Source organism: Streptopelia decaocto (assembly GCF_964273445.1).
Source record: "Streptopelia decaocto genome assembly, chromosome: 4".
Lineage (NCBI taxonomy): Eukaryota > Metazoa > Chordata > Aves > Columbiformes > Columbidae > Streptopelia > Streptopelia decaocto.
This window is the reverse complement of record NC_138658.1, coordinates 11,173,129-11,200,850: the sequence shown is the minus strand read 5'-3', so window position 1 is coordinate 11,200,850 and position 27,722 is coordinate 11,173,129. Positions and strand designations below refer to the sequence as shown.

At 39.5% G+C, this 27,722-nt stretch overlaps 2 protein-coding genes across 11 annotated transcripts in view; both read right to left on the bottom strand.

The window, feature by feature from the left end:
- The window catches only part of LOC309438760 (uncharacterized protein), a 60,818-nt gene extending 55,497 nt beyond the window's left edge, over positions 1–5,321 (bottom strand). For 7 of the 10 annotated variants that reach the window (XR_014183853.1, XR_014183854.1, XR_014183855.1 and 4 more), the window contains exons 1-3: positions 5,079–5,321; positions 4,601–4,659; positions 563–692 (exon numbers count right to left, since the gene is read on the bottom strand). Coding sequence is in view for 3 of the 10 variants with exons in the window: in XM_082050579.1 (XP_081906705.1) it covers positions 3,309–3,448; positions 4,601–4,659; positions 5,079–5,314 (435 nt within the window). In the remaining 7 variants the exon portion in view is untranslated. The other 3 variants (XM_082050579.1, XM_082050580.1, XM_082050581.1) reach the window with 3 other exon arrangements.
- A 7,151-nt stretch (positions 5,322–12,472) lies between these two features.
- Positions 12,473–27,722, bottom strand: part of LOC309439282 (bifunctional heparan sulfate N-deacetylase/N-sulfotransferase 3) — a gene marked incomplete at its 5' end in the record, with an annotated part of 64,083 nt that continues 48,833 nt past the window's right edge. Inside the window, 7 exons of the mRNA XM_082051658.1 lie at positions 12,473–12,815; positions 14,322–14,424; positions 16,440–16,549; positions 21,848–22,018; positions 22,995–23,169; positions 26,155–26,278; positions 27,144–27,240. Coding sequence (XP_081907784.1) covers positions 12,696–12,815; positions 14,322–14,424; positions 16,440–16,549; positions 21,848–22,018; positions 22,995–23,169; positions 26,155–26,278; positions 27,144–27,240 — 900 coding nt within the window. The 3' untranslated portion in view covers positions 12,473–12,695. The remainder of the gene's footprint in view (positions 12,816–14,321; positions 14,425–16,439; positions 16,550–21,847; positions 22,019–22,994; positions 23,170–26,154; positions 26,279–27,143; positions 27,241–27,722) is intronic.

Genomic DNA, 27,722 nt, shown 5'->3' with positions numbered 1-27,722 from the left:
GGAACCAGGTACAGAAAAAAAAATGAACATCTATAAATGTGAGAGTCATTATGCAAAAGGAATAGATTGGGAATTAAGTTTACAGAGAAATTACGATAAACAAGCTGCCCTAAGCCACGTGGAAATGAAAAAGCCACACCTTGTAAGAATAACCCTATTGTAGCCAAGTACTAAGAGAAAGCAGATTTCACTACCCTCTGTGCATGTGACTGGATGTTCATGGAAAGCTTCACAGTAAAGGTAATGACTCACTAAGAGCACTCAAAACTTGTAAGATGCCCACAGCAAACATTACCGTTCGTTCTTTTGTACTTGACTATAATCTTGAAATAGTTTTTCCTTCTCTTGATTTAAACCCACTGTTTCACCTTTGCAAGTTCTAAATATTTTATGAACAGCTCAAAACTGAATGTTGACAAATCTAACCTGCAGGCCAACCCAAGGCACCAGGCCAATTTATCCAGCCTGTGACCTGCTTGCCACCACCTGTTCCCAAGAACCTTAAAGCTACTCCCTGACAGATCACGGGACTCATGACCATCCAAGTGGAAATATCACTTACCTCATCATTTGGATCACACAGTGGACTATTAGAACTGCTACATGATTCTCCTCTAAATTATAGTTTCACACAAAAGAATCCTCCATGATAGGAGGCAGAGAGACAGCAGTCAATTTTCAAAGGCAACTTGCTAAAAAAAAAAAAAAAAGACAATTCAGTTATTACGCACTGAAATTGTTAAAACAGATTAAAAAGGCAGCTGTTGTCCGATAAAAACAAAGGTTAAAATTCAAGGGATTTGGGACAACACACCAGAGAACCACATCAGTGCAATGCCATATAGCAGACAAAAGGCAACACCAAAAAGCCTGAACTTTTCGGTCTTTCACTGACCACAAAAGAAAAATGCTTCTCTCCAGACCTGCATGCCACATTCTTGACTTTTGTACTTTGTGTTAATATTGCTTTAATGCATTCTAAATCCCTTAAGAAGCTGATCCCCAACCCTGCTCCTGCTTCTTCCTATTTGTATTTGCCTACACCTGGTTTTCTTCATGGGATCAAAGCCAGACACAAAAAAAAACTGACCTAAAAAAATTAAGGAAGCCACTTCACAAGAAGAGGACCTGCCAGGAGAGCAATCACACCTGCAGACAGCGCTAGCACTTTCTCACCCACACCTTGTCCACAGGATAGCAACAGTTGTCCTGGCCACCATCTGCTCAGCATTTGCTTGTGCAAGAAAATAACTGGCCTTGTAGAACAGATGCCCTTTTTTTTTTTTTTCCTAAAAGCACCCAGATTACTACTCAAGTCCATGCTCCTGTAAGAACAGAAAATTCACAGTACATTCTTATGACTGTTGGCTACACTTGGCAGGCAAAACTTCAAATCCTAAGCAGTAAATATGTCATATGATAGTGTTGTATGCAGAGCCATTAAAGAGTAATCACACACCACTAAATAAACAGGTGTAGTCCCCTTATTATAGCTCTACATAGAATATACCTTCAGCTATACTTTGTCAGTGGCAAGAGAAGCACGTGGTTTAAAAAAAAAAAAAAAAAAAGGTTCCTATGACAGCTCTCTAATCTCCCTACCAGCCTGTTCCAATATGAATAACATGACCATCGGAAGTTATTTCCTCAGATCTAATCCATGCTGTAATTGAAGTCCACACTTCCCCTCCCCCATTTACTTCAAATTAGAATGGCCCCTCAGTTGCCAAGTACTCAGCAGACATTGCACTGCATGCTTGATCTGTTCTAGCTTCACAGATTATTTCCCAGGCCTTTCAAACACTATCTTGCAAATAATTTTCAAAAAAAATCCTTTAAGTGGAAGATATTCCACGAGACGTTGCACCAGCAGAGATGGATGTTATCTACAACAGTTTTACTTGTAAGTAAAACAACTATCTTGTCCAATTCTGCAACAATTCACCACCTACTGGAGCTCCATATACTACTTTATTGAATATGGCCTGAAACATGCCTCAGCAACCAGAATTGAAAAAGCAGCTACATTCAACATCACTATTTCTCCCTTGTAGCAGTAACCTCCAACTGAAGTTATGTGACTTCCAGACAACTAGAGAAAACTGGCCAGAGTCACTGCTTTGGCCTGAAACCACAGTCACAAGCATTAGGCCCAGCTACCAAAAGCTGTATCCCCACGAGCAGTTTGTCATGTATCACTAGTCCAAAGAACACATGAGGTTCTAGTCTTGGTTATCAGTAGTCTTGTAAAGAAGAAGCAATTGGCGCAGTATTGTATCTTTATTGACTTAGTAAATACATTTGAAGGCTTTACATTGGCATATATACCAAAATCATGACTGCAGATTTCACATTGATTTTCTAGACTTCATAAACTTACCTTCGTCTTATGCAGTGGACTTACACGCCTTGCAACAGCCTGTCTAACATACTTAAACAGTAGAAGAGCCACCACGGAAGGTGCACATCATCAAATTTAGTAATACTGCAGAGTACAGTCAGCCACACGAAGTACAGCATAGCCACCAAACTACATAAAGAATTGCTTTAGACTTGGTGGCAGCCCAAAGATAGGAACAACAGAAGATCCATAAAAGAGGCACAAAATGATCTAGTCACCCCAACAGTATTGGTACAGAAGCAGACAAAGCTAATTTCAGGCACAGCAAGATACATTCCAACCCCTCTTTGCAAAGATGAGAGATGGACTACAGAATCTCATTTAGGCTCCAAGTCTGAATTTAATTTAAAAAAGCTTGTTCCTGTTACATCTAAAGCAACATAAAGACCTATCCTAAAATTAGCTTTGGCTAGCTCTGTTTGATAATCAGAGATTATATTGCTCACAAAAGGCATCAATTCCATACGATAAGGCAGATTCACCTTTACCCTAAATAAAAATTTAAAATTCTAGTCACAGATATTCTTAGAATTCATGTGAAATTTAGCCCCCATCTTCTTCTGCCATCACAACTGGAAAGTATTTTTCACCTGTAAAAACAAGTTTGAGGCAGTTTAATATGGCTACTGGAAACACATACAGGACAGCAAACATCACTGAATAGTATTGTTGTTGCTCAAGTGTGTGTCCGTTCCTGGTGTGCAAAGCCAATCCCACACAGAGACAAGATACTGATTTTATTACAGAGTTGAGCAAGTCTGGATGATAGATCAAACTATTCTAATGTAGCTGAAAGGGGATCAGCTTCGACGATTGCTCTCAAGTGGTTGCTGTCAACTTCCACTGGCCAGCCCCTATGTTCCTCATCTTCAAGGCTCTCATCTCCTTTGCAAAACTTCTTGACCCATCACTGCACTGCATGTTTGTTAGCAGTTCCTGGGCCAAATGTGTTATTGATGTTGTGAGTTGTATCTGCTGCTTTATGACCCATTTTTAACTCAAATAAGAAAATAACTCGAATTTGCTTTTTATCATCTTTTCCATAGTCTAAAAGAAATATAAAATAGCAAGTAATAAGTCAGTAGTAAAAAAAAACAAAGTGAGAAATGGCATTAAAATGATGTATAAAGTAGTCACATTTATTTAAGAATGTATTCCAATATAAAACAGTAAGTTTCAATCATACAAAAACTGCAATTCCTTTTGCACCAATAGCACATCAGCAATACAAAGTTACAGTTGTTACATACAAAATCTTAACACAACATACACACCCTCAGGGCAGTCCTGAAGGGCTGCCTGGTTACACATTTGCATATTCGTTACATAAGCATTGTACTACTCCAAATGTTCCTTGCAGGAGGGGTCTTGGGTTGGGCCTGGGTCTTCCCTCCTGGGGTTGTGACTTTTAGTATATATGTATATATATAATGAGCTTATAATGAACAAAGTTGATGCGAAGGACACTTTATCTGTCTCAAGATACATTGTTAAGCAAACTAAACTAATTGCACAGGTTCCAGGACGTCCAAACTGCCAGTACAGGAGCTCCTGATAAAGAGTTCATCTTATAACGCTTCTCTTTGTTTTACTCTCCTCAATGGTAACTCCCTTGCTCAATCCATCACTCTTTGACGGCTTCAAGGAGGGTCAGCCTGACCTAAACTCTGTATACATTGTTGCTCATTGCTAAAAGTTAGGCCTAAGTTTAGGCAACAATATGATGCCCTCCTAGAAGCTGCAAACTGCTCTAAAACAAAGCTGTTAGCATCAATTTGTCATATGCCTCTGCTCTTGCATTTGCAGGTTACTCTTGGTGCTCATTTCACTAAATCAGAAACGTGATTATTGAAAAAGACATGCTCCTTGCACAGGCATCCCCAAAAAAACTGTGGATTCAGATGCTTTTAGTTGGCAGTTTGTCAGGCAGAAATACTATCAACATGTTTTACCATAATCCACTATTCCTAGCATATCTAATATATCTACACCCAGGCCAAACTCTTGCCAGTCACACTAACCGATGCACTTGGTTATATTTCTGTGACTGAAACACAAACGATGCATGCCCTAAAACAAAGCACCAAGCCTATACCTCGACTTCAACAGACAAGTCTCAGAAATGCTCAAGTCGGTGCTACTCCCGCCCAAAACCCGACTTCTAAGTGCTTATTATGTAACACACACGCAGTCACGTACTTTTTGAGGTAAGGATCTTCAACGGCAGGTACACCTCCGTACTTGCACCGTCTGCGCTCCTGAGGGGCAAAAAAAAAAAAAAAAAAAAAAGATAACTCGTTTAAGAACGCTTATTAAAGAAAAAAAGGAGAAAACGAAAAACCAAAAACACCAGCAAAGGAGGGAGACTGCCAACCCCAGGGCCCCTGCCGACTCGGCTTGTTACTTGCTACAGTCAACGACTAATACCCACAAGACGGTAGAAGTTTTGCCAATTAGCAAGGAGCTGCTCTTCCATGCCTAGGAAGGGGGACAGCCACGGGCGGCAGCCCCCATGGAGTCATGGATCAACCTCCCCCCACCCCGCCGCTCCCACCACGTGGCGGCCGCCATTTTCCCAACCGCCAACCGCTCCCTCCCTCACACCGGCCCTGGCCCCGCCACCACCACCACCACGGCCTAACGGTTCCCATCCCCTCCGCCTCGCCACAAGGCCTACCTGCGGCTCGCTGCGCTGCCGGCTCCGCCCGGGCCCAACCGCCACTGTGGCAGAGCACGCGCCGCGTAACGGCTCCGCGCGCGCCCAGTCAGCGAACACCCCCGCGTGCCCAGCCGCGTGGCCAGCCCCCCGCCAACCGCCCCGCATCGCCTCCCCGCCAACCGCCGCCCCTCGCGCCCGCCAACGGCCACCAGCAGCCCCGAGACCAACAGCGCACAGACACGCGCTGCCACCATCTCGCGCTGCGCCGCGAACTGGGCGTGGCCAGAGCGGCGACCCCTCCCACGCGGCGCGCGGGGCCGCAGGGGCGGGGCGAGGGGCGGTGCTGAGCCTGCGCGGCACGGACCGGCGGCCGTACCGCGGCACGGGGCGGGGTCGTGTTTGCTGCGGGAACGCGGCGTGGGGCTTATCCGCATTAAACCACTTATTTCGGTTTCTGATCCTTTCTGAGGCTCCTGAGTAGCATTCCCAGGAGAAACCGAATGGCTGTGGAAAAGGGTCTGAAGGCTACTCCCCAAACGGGGCAGTTCTCTTTACAGAACCTCAGACTCACAGAATGTCAGGGACTGGAAGGGTCCTCAAAAGCTCATCCAGTCCAATCCCCCCGCCAGAGCAGGAACACCCAGATGAGGTTACACAGGAAGGTGTCCATGCGGGTTTGAATGTCTCCAGAGAATGAGACTCCACAACCTCCCTGGGCAGCCTGTTCCAGTATCTGTCACCCTCACGGTGAAGAAGTTTCTTTAAATTTAAATCCTGTGTTCCAGTTTGAACCCATTACCCCTTGTCTTACCATTGGTTGTCACCAAGAAGAGCCTGGCTCCATCCTCGTGACACTCACCCTTTATATACTTGTAAACGTTAATGAGGTCACCCCTCAGCCTCCTCCAAGCTAAAGAGCCCCAGCTCCCTCAGCCTTTCCTCATAAGGGGGATGCTCCACTCCCTTCATCATCTTTGTTGCCCTGCGCCGGACTCTCTCCAGCAGTTCCCTGTCCTTCTGGAACTGAGGGGCCCAGAACTGGACACAATATTCCAGGTGTGGTCTCACCAGGGCAGAGTAAAGGCGAAGGAGAACCTCTCTCGAGGTTCTTTAGCTGGCCTAGACATTGATGCTGCTTTCTATATGGAGACAGAGATACATGTGTGTATGTACATGTGTATGTATGCTGGGTCAAGTCATAAGACGACTGGAACAGGATGCCCAGGGAGGTTGTGGAGTCTCCTTCTCTGGAGACATTCAAAACCCACCTGGACGCCTTCCTGTGTAACCTCATCTGGGTGTTCCTGCTCTGGCAGGGGGATTGGACTGGATGATCTTTTGAGGTCCCTTCCAATCCCTGACATTCTGTGATTCTGTGAGCCTTAAATACTGAAACACTATTATTTGTTACTTGGTAACCACAGATTAAGAAGAAAGGTGAAAGATAAATGAAGTAATCCCTTTATGTGAATACGGGTAATTTTCCTTTTCCGGTCCATGTAAGTAAGCGTGTCTGGTTAATGCTGGTCAAATCCCCACACTCCTGTTTTTAATTACTATACCTTTTATGCCACAGCATCTTAATTTAAGTATTTTGCAGTCATTCTGAGCAGAGGGCAGGACAGGCACAGACCGTAAAAGCTGCTCCCGGCAACAGCCACACCTCAAAGGCGAGTTCAGGGTCTGTGTGGGGCTGCACTGGAAAGGTGCTGGGGCAACATGGGCTTCTGTAGGCCAGATGCTACTGAATGACACAGCCCGGGGACTGAAAATCTGGCTCAGTCAGCTACAGCAGGATGACTTTGTATTTGAATTGTTAGGGAGGTCTGGAAGGAGAGGCTAGAATAGGCGAATATTGTACTGCAGAAACCTGCCTTTTGGCTCATATCCATTTTTTTTAACCTATTTTCTGTGGAAAAGATAGGAAATTATTTAAGGCATATCTTAGCACATTAGATACCAGTGCCGTAAGCTCGAGCCTCATCTGTTCTGACCTTGTACCGTTTGTGTTCAGAAATTTTATTTCCACTCTGTCACACGCATTAAAAATCTGGCCCCTGCCTTTAGCTCATAATGTTTTCATTCAAGACAGAGTTCTATAACTAAAATGTATGTACTGTGTTTGTATAAAAAGTTATGCAGAAAACATTTTCCTATTTTGTGATTTAAAATTTTTTACAGGAGTAAATCAGTTCGGAACTTAGCTGAAGAAAGGAGCTTTACTGGGAGACTTGCAGGAGAGACATTCTTGATGAGATAATTGAGGAAACAATAAGATTTATTTTGAGGAAAGAGAGTCCATTTCTCTGATCTCCTGAATAACACAGGCTATATGATTTCAACTAGTAATTCTGAACCGAACACCTTTATCACAGTTGAACTAGGCCCCTTCTGTTTAATAGCTTTTGGAAGCAGTGACCTTGTGCTCCTAGATTGACAGCTCTCCTAAGCAGACAAATATCTGAGCAATTAAAAGTACATGAGCCTTATTTCCCATCTGAATTTATCAAGAGGAAGAGAGGGTCAGAACAGAAAAAGGGAAGAAAGAAAATATTGTATTAAAAAAACATGGAAGTAAACTGACAGAAAGCAGAGTGCTGAAGCATCCAGCTCACTATATGCTTCTAAAGTCTATCAACCTTAATTTGCCTAAATTCCTCCTCCATTCAGGTTTCCCCAGCCCTTGGTTTCAGCTGTTAATTACTTTCCTGTTCCTGTGATTTGTCCTTTGATGCCAACCATTGTGCCTTCTTTATCCATGTGGTCCACAGAGACAAAAAAGTGTCTTTGCCTTTGAGCTCTTAAGAGTTTTGTGATTGGAAGAACTGAAAAGAAACATTAAATGAAATCAGATAAATTGGAGACAGGTCAGGCAGGTGTTATTTGTAGCAAGGATCTTTTCCCTTTGCTTAGTATCATTCTGTTATTACTTTACTGTTCCACTTTTGTTATGCTTAGAGATTATAGAGCTAAGTATTTTAAAATAAGCTTAGACTTCTAAATGTAGAGGTTGCATCATTTCTCTCTAATTAACCGAATATTTTTTAACACAGATTTCGTATTTTCTACATTTCTGTGAAGATATTAAGCAGCTTTTGCCCAGCTAGATAGTACACTGTTCTATTCTGTTCTGAATTTGTTGGTAACAGTGAATTTTCCTTTGGACACTCATACTGTCTTTAGAGGTTTCTCCTAAGAAAGGTTTTCGTACATCTGTGTAGGCTGATGCATTGGCACAACTATTGAATCCCCAAGGCAAATAATTTTAACAAAGTCTGCTTGTTATCTTAAAATAGCAAGCTCTGGCAATGTTTCTACAGCACATTAGCAATTTCTGGCACAAGAAATAAAAAGTAAGCAGGAAGCAAAAGCAGTAAAACGAGCAGCTGCATAAACCCGTAATATTCACTCACTGGGAGAGTAAGCAATATTTTTCACTTCTGAAAACATTTCATGCTGCTCCCCTGCTCCTGGATTGTGTTGTAGCTCAGTGTCAAACTGCAATAGCTGCTAACAAACCTGGAAAAGGACAACTTTTGTGAACATAAAAATCACTTCCACACAGCGCTATATTTTCTTATCAGAGTTTATTGTTGCACTTCAGATACCATGCCACTATGAGAATAATATATATTTTTTATTTTAAAAAACTTTGAGAAAAATGTTTCCAGCAATTTTCATTCAATGTGAATGACAAGAGTATTACATCTATAAACATTGAAATATCTATTTAATTTCTTCCTGAGGAAGTTTCACATTTTTAAGCAATGAAAAAGGATATTCTGTACAAGATAGTCTGCAAATCATTGAAACAAATTCTTTCTGCACAAGTAGAACTGGGAAAATATCACAGTATTTTCAGGAATGTTTGCTCAAATAATTAAGTGAATTCATATCAGGCTCTGTGTTTACACCCCCGAGCAGTCACTTTCTGCTCATAATCACACATTGATTTTTAATGGCACAGATGTCTGCAGAAAGCAAATTTCAGAATCATGTTTATGAAAATAAATGTGAAGCTCACATCATCAAGCATTTGTTAAATTGCTTGTGCAGTTATCTACCAGGGGAACAGAAACCATGGCTGTGTTACCAACCACTATAAAACATCTGACTTTGACTAGCAAATATAAATTAGTTGTAATGGGTCAGTATTTTTTAACAGTATTAATGTTGATAGTCTATTTGTGGAAATCAAATACCGATTGTAGCTAAACTGTGAATAGAGGTTAAACTTCTGTCAGATAATCCATGTCATATGACTTGCTTACTCAGCTGTACTGATGTGCATCCTATTGTTTGGGGAATGACACATCTAGATGTTGTCTGCATGCTTTGCTCAGACTCCATTCTTCACCAAGTTGATTGCACATTAAAAGTCACACTGTTTTTTTAGTCTTCTGTTAAATGTAAGAACATATTTAAATAGAAGAGTTCTGGAGGAAAAAAAAAATAAAAAAAAGGATTCATACCAGCCTTGCATAAACAAGTAATAAACAACCATCAGAAATTCAGCACTGCTAAGAGCACCAGCAGTTTGCCTTTACTTCTCCAGCGCTTCTGTGTCTGAGAGGAGCCTGACCTGCATGCATGAAGCTAATCCAGCAGCACCTTTTCTAAAAATGCTAATGTTTAACAGCTGCATCCCAACAGGAGCTTTGACCTATGCAGATTCAAGATCACACCCTTTCAGATGCGCAGTTCCGGGGCCAAAAGGTCAAGCTACTTTGTTCACAGTATTGACTGAGGTAAAATTACCAGAGGAAGCCACTGAAGATTTCCCTAGGAACTAATTCATTCTGTTCCCAGTTCCATCCTTTAGAAAAAGCACTAGACAGTACAAGGGCTCCACCCTGCTGTTCCTCATCAGGACCTGAGAGTCACCATGACACTCCTTCCTGGAGGATGAGCTTTGCATTCAGCTGCCAAACCAAGCCTAGTGCATCCCAAGCCAAGGCTGTGCATGTGGGGGGCATATCCTCCCAGGGCTACAGGGTGACTGCACTTGGACTCTTCTACCAGATCACCAACAACGGCAGGGAGCTCCTTGCTGTAGCTCAGAGAGGACTTCACAGTAGTCCACAGATCTGAGATGTGTCACCTTGGCTGTTGTAAAATTTCTGGAGGGACAATGAGGCCAACGTGTATGTCCCCATCACTGCTCTGTCCCTGAGTGCCCACTCATTCATCATCTTTTTGCAGTGGCCTTGATTTCCCAGAGAAAGAAAGCAGTTCTTGAAAATGAAGAATGAATGTGGCTGAAGCCTGTTCCTCCTGTATGCAGGAGTCACTCAATTTATGCAGAGGGTCCTCTCACCAGGAAAACTTTGGGCACTTCAGAGTGCTTAAAGTTTCTCCTGTTTTCTAGTATTTTATCATTGCTGCTCTAAAGAACATGGGGTAACTGAGGCAGCAGTGTACGTAACAGGAGCTTCATGTAATCCCTGCAGATTTTTAAAAAATGTTTGAGTGATGTTACATCAGGTTATGTCAAGGGTAAAATCAATCATGCCAGGATGAAAACTCCAGGTATTTTCTCCAGTTATTCAAATTAGTTGTAACAAATCCATATATAAGCTGGCAGGACACACGAGCTGTCCACAGCATGCTGAGAATTTGCTTTTACACATGCTCAAAATCCAGAGTGTTTCTTTTATTAAGTAAGTACTATTTTAAGACAAGTCAGCTTTTGGGCCAAATCCAAACGACAGCAAAAATTTAAAGTGAAATGAAGTGAAAATTCTCTCTAATAAATAATAAAGATGTTCATCTTAAAAAAGTCTACTCTAGTAGGTCCTCATCGTTAATCATGCACGTTCCCTTAGCAAAAATGTGCTGCATAAACAATATTGTTACATACAGCAAATTTGTCTAGATTTTTTCTTCACAGGCCTATCAAAACCAGGTGTTACATAGACAAAAGTCAATAAGTAAAGACTACCAGTTAGAGGCATAGTAAGGATCTCAACATCTCTTTTCTATGTAGGGAATAACTGACTGGTTTCTATTCCATTACCTTAACAGTCAAATTATATGATTATATAAGTGCCATAAAAGAGTACTGAGACATATTAAGTTTTCCCACCATTTGACACATGTTTTTAACTATTGATTCTAAACCAAATTATGCTAATATTACAGAGCTACTGTAAAAAGCATTGCTCTTTTGTTTTCACTACATCTTCATGCCTTCAGAAATATTCAGAGCCGAAGTTCAGAGAAGCAGCATCATGGCCATACTCAGCTGAAGTTTTCAATGATCTTCTTTCTCAACTTTTAAATACTATTAATTAGACTTTATCTCACATCTAAACTGATGTATTGTGAGATGTATCACTGAAATGGATCACATAAATGTAGGGCTGGATGTTCGTTTTTTCCATGATTCGAGTGTGAATTTCTACTGTAATTACACACTGTGTTCGGTTGTTTGGTTTGTTTTTTGGTTTTGTTTTTCCTAAAGCTTATTACTAATATTTAAAATGGACATGTTTAAAATGTCTGGATCCAGGACCAATATATTCATCTGGAAATCTGATAGATTTTTTGCAGCTGGTGTAAACTGAAGGTTACTGAAAGCTGCTACAATTTTGATCAGGTTGAGGGACCTTGGAATACACAAAGCATAGACTGCAGGCAAATAAATAAAGGAAAAATTAGGGGTACTAATTATGGCAATCTTAGGATGGATCTGTTTCTGCTCTTTAGCAATGTTTCATTCAGTTTGGTGGAGTCACTCCTGCCTCACAACAATGTCATATTCAGATCTGGCTGCTCACAGAAGCCAGGAGTGACAGACTGCTCATTGCAGGGCTTGTTTGGTTCCCAACTGTACAAGTGTAATACTGCTCATAAGGATTATACTGCAACTTTTGTGCTTCACACATCTAACTAAATTTCTGTTTGGAAAACAGCTACATTCTGTATTTTGCCATTTCAGTCAGTACAAAATCAGACATAATTATGGACAAAGGTCCTTACTGCTTTGTAAGGGTTTGTTGTTACAGGTTATAGTCATGTTTTCTGTTTGTTTTTTTTTTCTACATGACTTTTGCCTCTGGCTTCCAGATTTTGTTCCATGTATTTTGTTGCTAAGCACAGCTAGATCATAATATAGTAACTGTACTTCTCACCCTTGTAAATATACACTTTGAGTATTAGCAAGCCGATTCCAAAGGCAGAAGTACACTTGGCATTTTGTGCTATATAAAGTTTTCTTATTTTATGTGAAACAATAATCAAATAGTAAGAAAAACTGTCAGTGGTCTAACAATGGGCTACAAAACCTACAGAAGACACCATACTTTTAAAATTATTTATAAAAATGTAAATATTTACCATGAAATTGGACAGGTCATGTATCTCTGAAGCTTATACCAGTTGCAAATAATTTCACATATGTGCACGGCAGTACACAAATCCACAGGCCCAGAAATGTTTATGAGAAAGATTTGGCCCACCAGAGCTCTAAGAAACACATGTATTTTCACAATCCACATGCCAGCATATGGAAATAATTTCTTTTACTCTTTTTTGAAGACATATATCTTACAAAAACTTCTTGGTAGATACTGGAGACTTTAGGTATGATGACTGAAGCATGGGAGAGAGATTTCCAAAAGCCGTGTTTCAATGCTATCTTACTTTCTGTAGCTCCTGTCTCAGCCACGATGGCAGGGGTTGTCCCAATTTGTGTAGGAGTTTTGACAGTTCCACATTGTGATCTCTGTAGTAGCTTGACAGAAAAGCCCTGCACTGATGGATACAAAAGGAGATATTTTTATTCAGTAAAATGCTGTATTGCAGTTGCTGTGAATTCTAGGTTTCCAAGTTTGTTCTACCTGTGTCGAAACTTTACTTTCTCTTATGCAGTTTACGTTGTTCTGTGCTACCTACTGCATGCAAGTTTAAGCTCTTCAGTTAGGAGCTTAACGGTAAAAGATAATTTAAAGAGAAACAAAGTTTGTTCAAAATGAACACTGAAGTCAAAGCAAAGGATCTGATTCTACTCTCAAATAGTCATGTAAAGTAAGAATCACACTGAAGCCAATGCAGTTACTTTGCATTTACTGAAGTGTGATTGAAACCAAAGCTTCTAAAATATCTTTGTATGTAGGCATGTATCAATTAGTAACTACATTTTCAGAAGCATTTAGAGTTGAAAAATAGAACAATAAACAGTCTTGACTTATCTCTGGTCAAAAGCCTTTCACCAAGTTATTTTATATCAGCATGATCTTCTTGATGTAAAGTTACTTACAATCTACGTACTGTGAGAAAAAAAAAATCCAGGCTTACTTGCCAAATTAATGCTGCTGTTCAAACTGTAAGTTTTTATTTGCATTTTAGTCAGGCTAAATAAAATGGGAATACAGGACAGAATAAACACAAAAGTTACAGCTAGAAGAAGAGATTAAAATGCCCTTAGATAAAGGCTGCAGCTAACGGAAGACCTTATCACTGTCTACAACTACCTGAAAGGAGGTTGTAGCATGGAGGGGGTTGATCCCTTCTCCCAAATAACAAGTGATAGCATGAGAGGAAATGGCCTCAAGTTGCACCAGGGAACATTTAGATTGGATATTAGGAAAAAATTCTTAATGGAAAGGGTTGTCAGGCATTGGAACAGGCTGCCCAGGGCAGTGGTGGAGTCACCATCCCTGGAGGGGTTTAAAAGATGCGTAGATGATGTTCTTAGGGACATGGTTTAGAGGTGGACTTGGCAATATTAGGTTAATGGGTGGACTCACTGATCTTAAAAGATCTTTTCCAACCAAAATGATTCTATGATTCTGTTTGATCTGATGGAAATGTCTTCATTTGAGCATTTGTCTGGGAAGGTATTTATAAAATTCATAGAAATAGAAGCTAACAACTCATTATTGGTCATGGTCCAACTAAAAACAAGGGATCAGACACAAAAACACATACCTGATCGTGACTGAGAAAAAACATGCACTGTGGAGCCTCTGATTCTTAAGTCACTTAGGTAAAAGGGACAGCTTTCCAAGTGAATTTCAGGGCCGCCAAGTTTTAAAAGTTGTTTTCTTTAATGGCTTTAATTCCTCACATTTGAAATAAAGAACTGAAAAAGCTGATGTGCTTTACAGCTATTTTAAATGTTTCATTTGCAGGGAAACGTAGTCAAATAGTGAATATCTACTAATTTTGTCTTCTTTTCCATCTTATAATTATGCCTGTGTGGTTTCCCATATGTGGCAACTGAATATCTGTATAATGCAAATGACTGTAGTGGTTTACCTCAGAATCCATAGGAGGGTATTTTCTACCTTTGCTCTTTCCAAGACACTTTGTTTTTCCCTCTTCCAGGAGCTGACACCAGAAACCTTTATGTGAGTCAAATCTGAAAAAAAATATTTCGTACACTTCAACACAGAAACACAATAAAGTAAGTTCCTTATTTTTATCTCTGTTAAATCACCATTTCAGGAGAAAAGATGGCAAACAAAGTGGGGAAATTGAGAAGCTGAGGAGGGTTAACGGGAGCAAGGTAGTAAGAGCTGGGTACAGATACAAAGCGTGAACCAGAAGTAAATAAAGGGAAAAAACAAAGGAGAGAAGCAGGAGTCAATACTAATCCTGGAAAGACTGAATCTTACGAAGGAAAGGCTGCGAGATGCTGCAAGGAAGATGCATCTCCCAAGTTTAGACTGAAGTGGGTACCTGCTAATGATACAATTAGGATCCAGGTGATTATGAAGATTACTGTTGGCACAGAAAGATTTAGTATGGGCAAAGATACTGGTATGTGGTGTTTGTCTTCACTGGATTAATTCAAATACAATAATGATAATAAAAATACCTAATGAAGTCTTTGCATTCTATAGGTGTCACATATTTTAGAGCACATTTTAAGGATTACATCATGCCTTCGCAGAATACATACCTAGCCAAGGGAAAGTAAGCATGCAGAATAAAGGCTGGGCTTTTGCTTGCAACACAGACACAGGTAACATCTGTCTTCATTGTGAAAGACTTATTATAGGTGAGAAGTACCAACAGGAAGTAACTTATTAGTGAACAGCTACATTGGTTGGAGCAATTAGTTTATCTCCCAGAGAACTTTTGCAAGCTAAGATAGAAAGCACTTCTTTCAGCTGGGCTTACTTTGTTTTCGTCAGAACATTGCAACCATGCACGAAGAATTTTTCTTCTTCGTTACCTTTGTCCACTCTATAAAACATAACCTAACCTACAGTTCACTTTCCAGTCTTTCACTCTTGTCTTGTAAACCTGGTATATTGGTATACTAATATATACATAATATCTAATATTGGAATGCCAATATAATGGCCTTGCAGCCATTAAAGAATTAGAAGCTACAAACCAATCTGAATTCTCTAGAGAAAGGATACACAAATACAAGTGTGTTTTGTTTCACATTGCTGTATTGCAATTTTGTAATTACAAGCAAAAATAAATTCTATTTTACGTATCTTTTGTAAAAGACATGCCAGAATGAATTAATTTAAAGACAAATTCATTACTGGTGTAAATAAGCTGACATCAGCTGAGGGGACAAAGGGAGACACAAAGGAAGATGCATGCTGTAGAATTAGATGCAGGTGGGATTGACAGTATCCAGGCCAAAGGATACTTCAGTATCAGGCCTTCAGTAGAAAACAAACATGTTTCCAATATACTTAAAGACCCAAACAATCCTTGAAGTTACCTCTTTAAAATGCACTTAATTCTACCTCAGGAAAGATGAAGGTTTGTTTTGCTACCTGTGCCATAAGAAGGCATAGAGTAAAACTAGATGGAAGCATTAAACAGAGAAATGTCTAGGAAAGAAAACCATTATTTTCTGAAAGCCTCCCATAAAGACAGATAATAGACTCATATTCAAAAGAGTAAACCTAAGGTTACCGTCTTATTTTAAGGGCAACTCAATCTAAACATTAGAATCCAAAGGATTCGTGTATACGTCCACTTATGACACACTGAGTGGATGTTACATTCCTGACTGATACTGTTGAGTCTTTCTATCAAAAATAAAGAAAAACCAATTCTCTTTCTGTTTATGTATGTCAGCATTCCGTGTTCCGTTTACTTACGGAAATAAAATTCCTTTCTCTTCACCCAAAATCCACATGCAATTCTCACAAAACAATACTTCGTTAATTTGTCAGAGGTGTATGTCTGTAAGTCAGGCTCCACACTGAGGGGCTCAGCATATGATTCACAGAAAATCTAACCATGAATTATGTTCTTTGCAAACAATGGAGAATATATCCTATTGATAGCTCATATGAAATGCAGAAGTATGAGAGACTATTTTGCAGCAAGCTTACTTAGATATTAACTGGTATTTTAGGGAGGTAGGAACAGGTGAAAATGATGCTTAAATTAACTCACGTTAGAGCTTCAGAGTAATTATAATGAGGAGAGACGCCCAGAAATTTCTGCACTTCATCCATTATGGTAGATGGGTCAGTTCTCAGCTGCTGTCCATCAATAATTAGGAGCTACAACAAATAAAATAAATGAAAGCTTAATTGACAATTCATTATTTCAAGCTTCAAACCAAAACTTCCACCTCTGTCAAACTCATTCATTATGCAGAGAGAACTGCCCCAGAGAATGATAATTGGTCCAGTTTTGTCATCATCATTAATGACTTGGGAACAGGGTAAATGGCATGTTAATTAAATCTGAAATGATATTAAATTTGAAGCTGTTGTGTCAATAGAGATATAGCAGTGAAGGATCTAGAAAGATAAGAAATATTGGCAGGAAAAGGAATGAGATTTGTCCAGCCAAGAAAAAAAGATAATAATGTCTAGAAAAATAACATATAATTCTCATAGATAAAAAAATATGCATACATATGTTACAGTAATGTTGAAAAGCTTGTCATTGGAAACGACCAAAAAGACAGAAAGCAGGAGGTAGATGTTGCATGAAACGCCTTACTTCTATAAACCCATACGACAATACATATTTGTATGAAAAAGCTTTTTTTGAGAATCTGAATAAAGGCAGGTGTTATGAGAACCTTAAGGCAGGAATGCAGATAGACAGAGAACGTGCAACGCAGCTCCAAGAAAGCCAAGTACTGGTAGGTAACTTCTATTTTTTCTTTTCAAGTGCTTGACCATATACACACAGTAGGCTCCTTCAGACATGGCCACCCTTTTACCTGGAGGTGAATCTTCAAGGAAACAGACACTACCTGAGAATTTTAACAAATGTGGTATCAAGCCAAAATGACCCACTGATGGTGCAGCAAGTTTGGGCCTTTTTGACTGTTGGAAGAGAAACAGGGTCCCAAATAGATTAGTTGAGCATTTATTTCCTGTCATGGCAACACTTCTGCTTTTTCCATCATGCCTTAATAATGAAAAGGAGGGTGAAAATAGAATTGCAGATCGTTCAACAATCTTCTTCTGCAACAAGTACTGAAGTTTGTTTTTATGTTTCCATGCAAGCAGAGATATAAAATCATATGAACTGCTTCCAGGATTGGATGAAACTTAAAAGTTTGCAAGACTACGAGGTTTCGGAGCATAATCAAATTGGAAGAAATGTGTTTTCTTCTGAAAGATCAGTCTTTGGAATTACCCATATATAGCATGTGGATTTTGAGATGTGGATTGATGGAAGTACCAGGCTGTCCAGAAGGCAGTAGCTCATCCCAGAAATCTTTGCAATCAGATGCATGGTGACTGCCTGAGCCCAAAATGAGCCCACTGCTTTCCTAAGACATAAGCTTTGAGAACAGGCCGTGAGTGCTTCAGAGCACAGAGGTCAAAACACATCCCAAATGGGGGATACTTCTGTCTGAAAGAAAATACGTGAGGTTTTTATCTTCACTATTGAAAAAACAAATGAAGATAAATATCTGTGCCATTCCCACTTCTGCCACCCCAAAAAAGACATGTAAGAAAAAAATTTACCAGTGGAAATTCATTCAAATTCCTGACATTCCTAGTAACAAAAGATGCTCCCCTTCATGGGGGTTGTAAGGAACTGAGGCAAAATTTTTCCTTACTTGTACTGATTTATTCATATTGATCTCAGGAACATGTAATTTCATGTATTTCCTCAAAATCTAATGCATTTATTGTATTGGTGAGGTAGAAAAAGTAAATAGTGTAATTTTTACAAAGTAGATAGTTTCATATATACTGAAAATACTACAGATGAGGCATGAGAGTCACTTTACAGCTTACTGATCATTTTACTGTAATATTGCTGACAGCTGAAGAGATTGTTTAAGTCCCTGCTCTTCCACTACATGAGTTACTTTGTGTCAAAAAGTCACCATAGTGGGAGAGGAGCAAGAGAGACAGTTTGGAGAAGAGAACAACTTAGAAACAGCCTGAGTTCTTCAGCTTCAGACAGGCCATTTAATGATAGCCGTGGCTGAAAAAAACCCCGATGAACAGCTTTATTTCCTATAGGGTCGGGGAATGAGCATATGTTTTGGTTCATGAGGGAGTTCATCGTGATAGGTCCTCTTTTCTTCTGTAGGACTGCATGGCAGCAATGAGTTGTAGGCAGGAAATTAACTTAGAGACATGAGCTTCCTGAACTTTTAGAAATCTGTCTTGGTGGTCAGACAAGATAGGCCTTTTAGTATGACTTATGAGATAATAAATTAAGTAAATCAAAATTCTAAACATCTGAGCCCCAAATCTGCAGAGTACTCTGAGATTTACAAATTCTTACCATGTAAGACAAGTGTGGTGTTAGTACTTTTCTAAGGGGAAAATTTACCTGTCCTTGTTGCTACTTCTACCACTGACTGTATGCCTGCTGACTTCATAACAAACATAAATACTTCAGTTTAGTCACATATGTAGAGACCCCACAGTTTATACAGCATTAAAAATTATAGATAGCCCTAGATACTGGGAGATAGAGCTCATTTGGAGTGATAAGGCTCTCATTCTTTTAGATAAGGCTATACTTCTAAGCTGAGCTGATTTTAGATCTGCCTTATGTAACTGTTTTATGCTTTAGCAGTTGCTTGAACTTGCTAATAACTTTGGATACGCCCTACTGTATACTGTTGCTTTTGTAATGCAAGTGAATCCCGAGTACTTTTGCAGAAAAAACACAAGGCCACCAAGGCTGGTTCTTTGCTCTCACTAAGGGACACAGAATCTGGCAAAAATCTGTATGATAATACATATTGAATATTCATGGATCACTTTTGCAGAAAAGCTAATGAAAACATAATGTAGAGAATTTCATATGCATATAATGATATTACAATATTGTGTATTTCAAGAAGCCTATGAGGCTAGCCCAAAAGAGAATATTTGGAGAGTAACACCTACTAGATGCATCAGAGCTTCCCTGGCACACTCTGGGAAAACAGAAGGTGCAGACTCCAGCCAACTTGTCTCAGCTAAACGAATCCGGGATAAACAGAAGGTTCAGATTGCAGCCAGCCTCCCTCAACTAAAGTAATCTTTAAACATGGGGTTGGGAATAGTGCCAGACAGGCTGCTAATGTCAGAAAAATCCATTCCAGAAATAAATCTACCAAGGAGATACTGATCATGTGATATTGTCTGCCTGGGTTCTGTGTACAAGATGATGTTCAACGCTTAGGATTTTAAGCTTTTGAGGCCTGATCTTAAACAAGGTGTCCTGGTTTTGTTAAAAACAAGTTTCTTTTTTAGTGATTTTGCCTGTCAGCTAAAGCCTTCATATTAACTGCATTTTCCTGGAGAACGAGACACATGTTTTGGTAAACCTAGCAATGGAATGCAAACTTATTGATAAGCATGGATGGATATCTCGCGAGATGGGCAACGAGAAACCGGTGACCAAGAAACTGACCAACTGCGTATAACATTCCATTCACGTGAATACTTCATATAAAAGTGGGAGATCACGAGGATCTCGTCCCTTTCCCTTTTTGCCTTTTCCCTTCTGCTTATGGCCGACATTAGGAGAGGATCTTGCTGGTCGTCCCTGAGAACTGAGGCCTAGTGAGAGACTGAATCCAGCTCCGGTTGGCTGCAGAGTCTAATCCAGGACTTTGTTTGCCGGCTCTGCAGTTGCTGAGAATTTCAAGATTGTTTTTGTATATTTTGTATTATTTTCTTGATTCTTATTAGTAGCAGTAGTAAAACATTGTTAATTTTTCCAACTCTCTTCTCTCTGTCCTTCTTTCCCTCCCGATCGCCTGTCTTTAGTAGGAAGGGGGGAGAGGGAGGGGCCAAAGGTGGAAGTGGGGGGGAGAGGAGGTTAACAATACATCTGCCAGGGTTTTATTGTCACCCCGCAATCTAAACCCTCGACACAAGGCCAAAAGGATGCTAATGATTTGAATGTTATATGCCAACAGAAGTTTGCAGGGAAATCCAGTTTCCAGGTTGCTTATGTGCCACCTGTACTGAAACTGTGGGTCCATAAACACACACTGTTTGAGGCTCAAAGACACACAGAGAAACTGGTCTTAACACAAAGAATACCTTGATGATTCAGGATGATAGATACCAAATGTAGATGGTTAGGAGCACCAACATACCAAACTCTTTCAGTGCATGAACGAGTCCCAGTAGAGGCTCCGATACATGGATGCACTGTTATTGGCAGCAATGTGTGACAAAATTCCAAAAACACAGTATGCGAAAGAAACCTAGTGCTTTGACAATTACAGAAAAGTCATGTTAGGCAAATCATGAATTCACCTAAAAACCTGGTGATGCCTGAGATAGCAAACACATCAATGTACACAAAGGCTTATCTGTATTGGTAACTAAACCAAATCAGATATAGCGCTCTGGTCTTGAAGCCAAAAAGCACAGCATGACTTGGATTTATGTTGCTAAATTCTCTCACCCACAAAAAGAAATTGATTGTGTCCACACTCCCCAATGGTAATGGTTCTTGTTATCTTTCTAACTGTGCTCTGGAACTGCTTGGCAAGAAGCTTTTTGCTATGGGTCCAAACTGTGCCAGGAATGTGTTAAAAATTAAGCAGTGTGCACAGACGTGGGCCAGCGTGTGAGCTCTTGCACTCATGCAGGTGTATTTACTACTACAATCATAGCGTAAGGAGGTTGACACAGTGGGAGATTACTGCACGAAAGAACCAAGAATTGGGTGAAGACACTGATCTACTTAAATATTAAGGTGTTATAAAACCAGTAGATCACATCCATTTCTATGTGGTAACCCTCATTTCAGAAGGAAAAAGGTTTTTTTACACCTCAAAGTGTTCAGACACCAAGCTTCTTTTCAAGCCATGCAGGGAGCGCAACATCCCAGCTGACATCCCCTGATGCTAGCTATCGCTCAGAACAGACAGAAATACTACTGAGCAGCTTCCCATTGTTTTCCTTCAATTTTTCTTTTAGGAACCCTGATGGACCACCTGATACTAAAATGACGACAAAGTACTCCATGCCTGGTTCTCTTTTCCTCAGCTGACAAAAAGCCAGACACAGAGTGATGAAAGCATGAACAAATGAAAAACAGCTGTAAGTTAAAGACAGTTCAGGGTACAAGAGAGTTCAAGGAGCAGCAGAGCTGCTGCTCTTGAGCTTCCAGATTATTCTTCTGATTTTTTTTGTGGAAGAAGCTCCCAGCTGTAAGGTGCTAAGATATGACACCCCTAGCAATGTCAACCAACTGCTTAGAATATGGCTGTGAATAATCACAATCAATGTCTTAAAACATATTCTAATATTTCTAGGATACACCTGAGGATCAGTATTCAGGAGTTAACACTTTTACAAAGGTAATCTTTTAGGATATTATATATATAAAAGATTAGGATGTCAAGATACAGTCTTATTTACCTGATATGGTGGGAAGTAAGTTAGCCATCTTTCAATATGGGTGGCGTACCACCCAGGTGCGAGGCATCTCTTTTGGAGAGCTCTGAGCTCAGATGGGGCTCGGGGCCCAGCTGTGATCACCTGATAGAAGCTGAATTTTAGAGCTGCAGGATCTTCATGTGATCGCTGATGCTGTAAAAGAAGTGACATTGCTGGAACTTGACAGAGCATAAAAGTTGGGAAAATAAAACCAAACTGGTTGGTGTTACTGACTTGGCCTTACTGACCTTGCTATGAGTGATTATTTACAGTATAAGTTACTTAAGAAGTCCTCATCTGTATTAATTTATTGAAAATGCTGGAATAAACATTGCATGTATCCATAAATATTCTTTGTATCAAAATAAATCAGAAGATACACTGATACTAGCAATAACAACATGGAATGTATAAATGCTTGTTTTCAATAAACTGACTGGCAGGTTTTGTACAAATGAACTCAGCACAATGAACAGAAATACTTAGAAGCTCAGTTTCTAGTAGTTTCATATTTCCATTTTCCAAATTACACAAGGGAAATTTGCAGAAAGGCAAATTTGAACACTGGTATTTATGAGGATCATTGGAAAATTCAGGTCAGAAGGGATCTCAGCAGGTTTTTAGTGAAGCCTCTTGTCCAAGGTAGTGTAAGCTATGGGATCAGACTCAGGGCTGTGATCACTTCTCATCATAAAATGACACAAAATATGTCACAAAAGTTCTAAGAACATTTCTCTCTTGGGAATTTTATTTTTCTTAAAATATCTTTATTTTGTCAAATCCCATTGAAATCTGTGGACCAGGAGAACAAAAATTTCTTAATCTACCTTGTTGTGCTGTATTTTTGTATGTGCTGATTACATAAATTAATCAACTAAGCAAGCACATTTACATGCTTATATTGCAGGCAGACTTTTGCAAATGTGGTTTCTGATATTTAACCTTTGAAAGATTTTCAGGTTTACACTGACAAATACCTCATCCCACGGGTGACCACTTATGGTGCACTGACTGACCAATAAAAGCTTGTATTATCCAAACCCTTTATATGCATATATACTGAAAGGATATACAGAGAAGATTCAAGGTGGAAACCTTCCTTTGCGCCTGTTTACTTCAGACTGCATACCTGGTACCAGGAATATGCCCGATCGGATGGGTCGATGAGGATGGTGATGATCTTGGCCTTGGGGATGAGGGAGGCAGCTCGTTTAGGGGCTTCCTCAGAATGGAAATAGTTGGCACTTTTCTCAAAGAGGAAGTCAGTGGTGACGTTGGAAGGAGTGGGGAAGAAATCCATGTACCTAGGAAAGCAACATCATCCTCAGTTACTTAAAAGTCACAGAAAGGTTGACAAATCTGTTTAAGTGTATTTTATTCTAGAATAATCAATTAAAAGGATGGCCTAATTGCCAAATAAAAGCAAACAGAAGTTTACATTACACTTTTGATCACATTTTACTTGGCACTCGCTTTCTTCTTCACACTACATGTAGCTAGACATTGCAGCTATTTTTTGGTAACTGGATGAAAATGCTATGATATTAATGTATCTTCTTAAAATTAGTGAATTCTCACTTTTCAGTCAGAACAAACTCCTGTCAGAGTCAAAAGTAGAAAATGAGTTTTCCAAATTTGGCCTTTGGCTGACATCAACTACAGTGCAATACCATAAAAAATATATATATTCAGTATCAGAATTGGTTTTACACAAAAGAGAAGAGAGCTTGTTTATGTGGGGAAGATGCACTGAATTCATTCAAGGTCTTCACAGTAGCAGCTGGTAAATTACCTTGCATGAGGGAGACCTAAATGACTCCGTGTGAAGGGCTGACAGATGGGCAGGTCCCTGCGTCATGTGCTCAAAGTTGCATTCAAAAATTCTGCTACAACACTGCACAGCTATCGCTGCTGTCACATGCAGACTGCATGTAAAAAAGCTGACCTATGAGGACAACCACACGGAGCACAATGAAAGGCTGTCACTGCCTTGCTAGTTTATTAAGTGTTTGTATTTGCCAAGTGCTAATGCAAATATCTCAGAATATGATACTGTTTCATTGAACAAAAAATGGACTCTATTTTCAAAAAATATTAGGGCTGATTTGATGAAAATGATCAAGCTATAACAATTTCTGCTCCTGAATAAAACTATTGGAAACTAATGACCCAGCCTGACTGCGTGACCTCAGAATGTTTTACCAGAACATCATTGGCGAAGAAAAAGTCCGGCTCTGAAAGAAGCAATAGGCACTAAAGGAAGGTCTGTTCTGGATCATGTATGGTGTCATTAGGCTGTTGTACTAAAGTCCTGGTAGTAGACTGAGTAAAATACAAAGCAATAGGGACTACATACGGTCTTATAAGGAAACACTTAACATTAAATATGGTACTACAGTGAATTTTGGGAAAGAAGTTAATTGATACTTTAGATAACATGGCAAATTTGGAGAAAGTAGAAGCTGATGTGGTGTCAGTGAAAAATGCTAAAAAGGTCAGACCAGGTGGGATATCAAAAGGTTATAAAGCTTACACTCATAGTCATTTTTGCCTAACAGAGACTATAGAACTGTTGCTCAGTACCTCGTTCAGGAGACAATTATTAAACTCCTGCCACAGATATCTATATCTCGTTCAAGATGGCAATATTGAAGTTACTGAGGTCCTAACAGCTGCAAGAACCCTTTCCTGCCTCTGTAGTCAGCCTTGGTCTAACTGTAAGCTTCGACAAAGACTAAGTCAGAATTAACTCTGGGAAAAAGCTATACCTCTATAACCACAAAAGAAATTGAACTCTAGCCTTGAAAGAATCCTAGCCAATTAAGCGACTAATGAGCAGAGACTTTGTATCTAATTAACACTGGGTAAGCTCGTTACCTGCCAGCATTAAAACGCCCCCTCAGATTGAGGAGATTTGTCTGGCAGACAGAATGCAAATCTAGGAGTTAAACAACTACACCAAGGGGCAGTTCTGAGTATCCAAGACCTGGCAGGGGCAAGTGGGGCATGTAGCACGGAGGTACAAATAGTCAAATGGGGACTGTGGAGTGAGAACATGACAAAAGGATGTGCCTGGTCTATACAGGTTGACCACTGACAGTCTCACACAGCAGTGCTGTGTTAAGATGAAGGTAATTTAGCACGTCTAGCAGACAAATTGTATTTGCATGCTAGGGAAGTGGATACAGCAGAAGGAGTGAGAGAAGCAGCAAAGCGGTCTTCTAGCAACATGAAAATATTGATTTTGTGGAAGAACTGTCTCCGTCGATGTGGCTCCGGTACAAGTCGCTTGCATGTCATCTCCTCTGATTTCACAAGTCGCAACAGCAACGTGTCAGCTTTCTAATTTCCAGTCATTCAGCCAGCATCTCTCTATTGGTAATAACTAGCTGACTCACCACTCTTTGTAATAAGAAGCTGCTGCAACAATTATAACTCTGTGAAAACTAAGTGACTTAAAAAGAAATTGGATCTGACATATCTACACTAGGGCCTTATAACAGTGTTCGCTCTGTTAATTTTATGGATGAATACAAAGTCAAAGGCAATAAAGCTGTTTTCCCTTAAACTTGGAAAAAAAAAAGAAAACAAAAAAAAGAGACAAGACAAAATATCAATAATCTTTTACTGGTGCTCCCCAGCCACTACAGCTTGTTACTGCTTTTCATCTTTTAGTGTTTTATACTGCAGCACTTTCTGAAAGTAAGGGAGATCAAGAATGCCCTTCTGGGTGCAGATACGCCTGGTGATTCCCCAGCAGCCATAGTGGATGCAGTGACAGGGACACATACTCTTTTTTAGTACCACTTACCCTACAGAGACACTAATGTTCTCCTAATTACTTGATCTTTGAAAAACATTTTGAGAGGCTTTCTCTGTACCGCATTTACCTGATTGCCGCTTCTAAATCCTATTTAAAGGAAAAATGCCTCTCTCTGATATTACCTTCTGTTTAGAAATAAGGTTTCCAACAGGAATGTAATTTTTGCCTCCTTATATCCAACTAACAACAATTACTGTCCCAACTTCAAAGGCACGTGTAATAAGAAATACATATTTTGCTACTCTTTTTGCATATATTAATATATGGATTTTAGAATAGTGCCTCACAAAAGTTAGTGCATTTATGACATTCTGTAGATAAGATCATTATTCACTTGCATAGGAGGACACCAAAGGTTATTTTTTATCTCACTCTCTATATAAACAGTTAATGCTACCAACAATAATGTAATTTTTGTATTGTTCACAATATATAAACTTATATTTATACTAATAACCCATCTTACCAATCAATCCCCCTGTGGTAGTTATTTCTATTAAAGAACTGTACCTCCTCAAAGGTTTTTGGGCTGGGGGAGTTACTAATGATGGAAGGATGCATGATCAGGAACAAATATAAGGCTGTGGTACCTGTAAATAGGAAAAAAATTCAAGATTAAAAAAACAATGCACACGGACACATTTTTTTTTGGTCATACCTGCAGATGGACTAAACCAGCTTTATTCCATCTCATTTCAGCAAGCAGATGCTGATCTATGTCACCTAAGAATCTCTACAGTCTGTGCTTTTAAATTGACGACATTTACAGAACTGTAAACAGTTAACACAGAAACTGGAGTGCCAATGCTGTAATCTGGTTTTCACACTTTTAAAAACTGTGTTTTAAAAATAATTATTGTTTTTTTGTGAGGTTGTAGCAAAAAAATAATTTATAAGACTTGCACTCAGCAGCTATTGGGGACTGGTGAAGATGAAAGGAAGCACAAATGCAATTTTCTGACTGCAGTGAAGAAAATTAACCATTAAGTTAATTTATAAACTACTGCAACCTCGCAATTCAAACTGTCCATAAGGAACTTCTTGATTTGAAGTAAATGCTATGAAATAACAGATTTCTATAAACGAGACACTTGCAAGACAGACGAGAACTTGCAGTTATGAATCTACACCATTTGAAAAATGGCTGCCTTTTCCTCCTCCGGCTTGGAAAAGATCTTGTCCCTCTTGTTGATCTGTTTATCAGTGTTACTCATTTTGATATAAAGCAAAAAAAGAAAGGTCCAACACACACCTGAACCTTACATTTTCAAAATGTGAACTGTCTGCTGCTGTAACTGACATTATTAAACTACATTTAGGTGAGGTCTGAAAAGAAAAAAAATGCTATTAGATGATCGAGATGTCTACAGAGCATTCTGAGTAAAACATGATTAATCAGTATTATTACTTGAACTTACATGTAGCCTATTTTGTTAAAATACAATAAACTCTCACCAGTTTTCTGGGGTCCCACAACCAAGAATTTTGGTAATCGATCACAGGTTTTTTCTTTAGACCAGATATCTCTGTGCCGTTTGTCATCACAGGGATTCTAAAATGGAGAGCAACCTGATAAGGTTCTTAAACCATGTTTACACAAATTACCAATTTTTCACCAAGGTACAACTATTCTTACCAGAAAATACTATATTCCCTTATGACAGAAAACCACATAACGTATTAAATAAGTATTTCAGTGATTCAGAAAGGTATTTGCAATGTAACCAGACAACAAACTGTATCTGTTAAGTGTTGTTGTTTTTTGTGTGGTTCTGTTGATTTCTTTTTGAGAACAGTCACTTTCAGACAAGTATGTTGATGAAATGTGGTTTTCATTCTAACTCATTCCTAAATATACAGTTGCCCCAGCTACCCAACAGACCTTGGGACAAGATCATTTCTCCTATGAAATGTCAGTATGTTCAGCAGAATTACGCCAGAGACAAATTTGATCCTACATACTTGAGATGTGGGGATCATCAAAATCAATTGATCAATTACACACAAATTAAGAAGATTCAAAATTGCTAATGA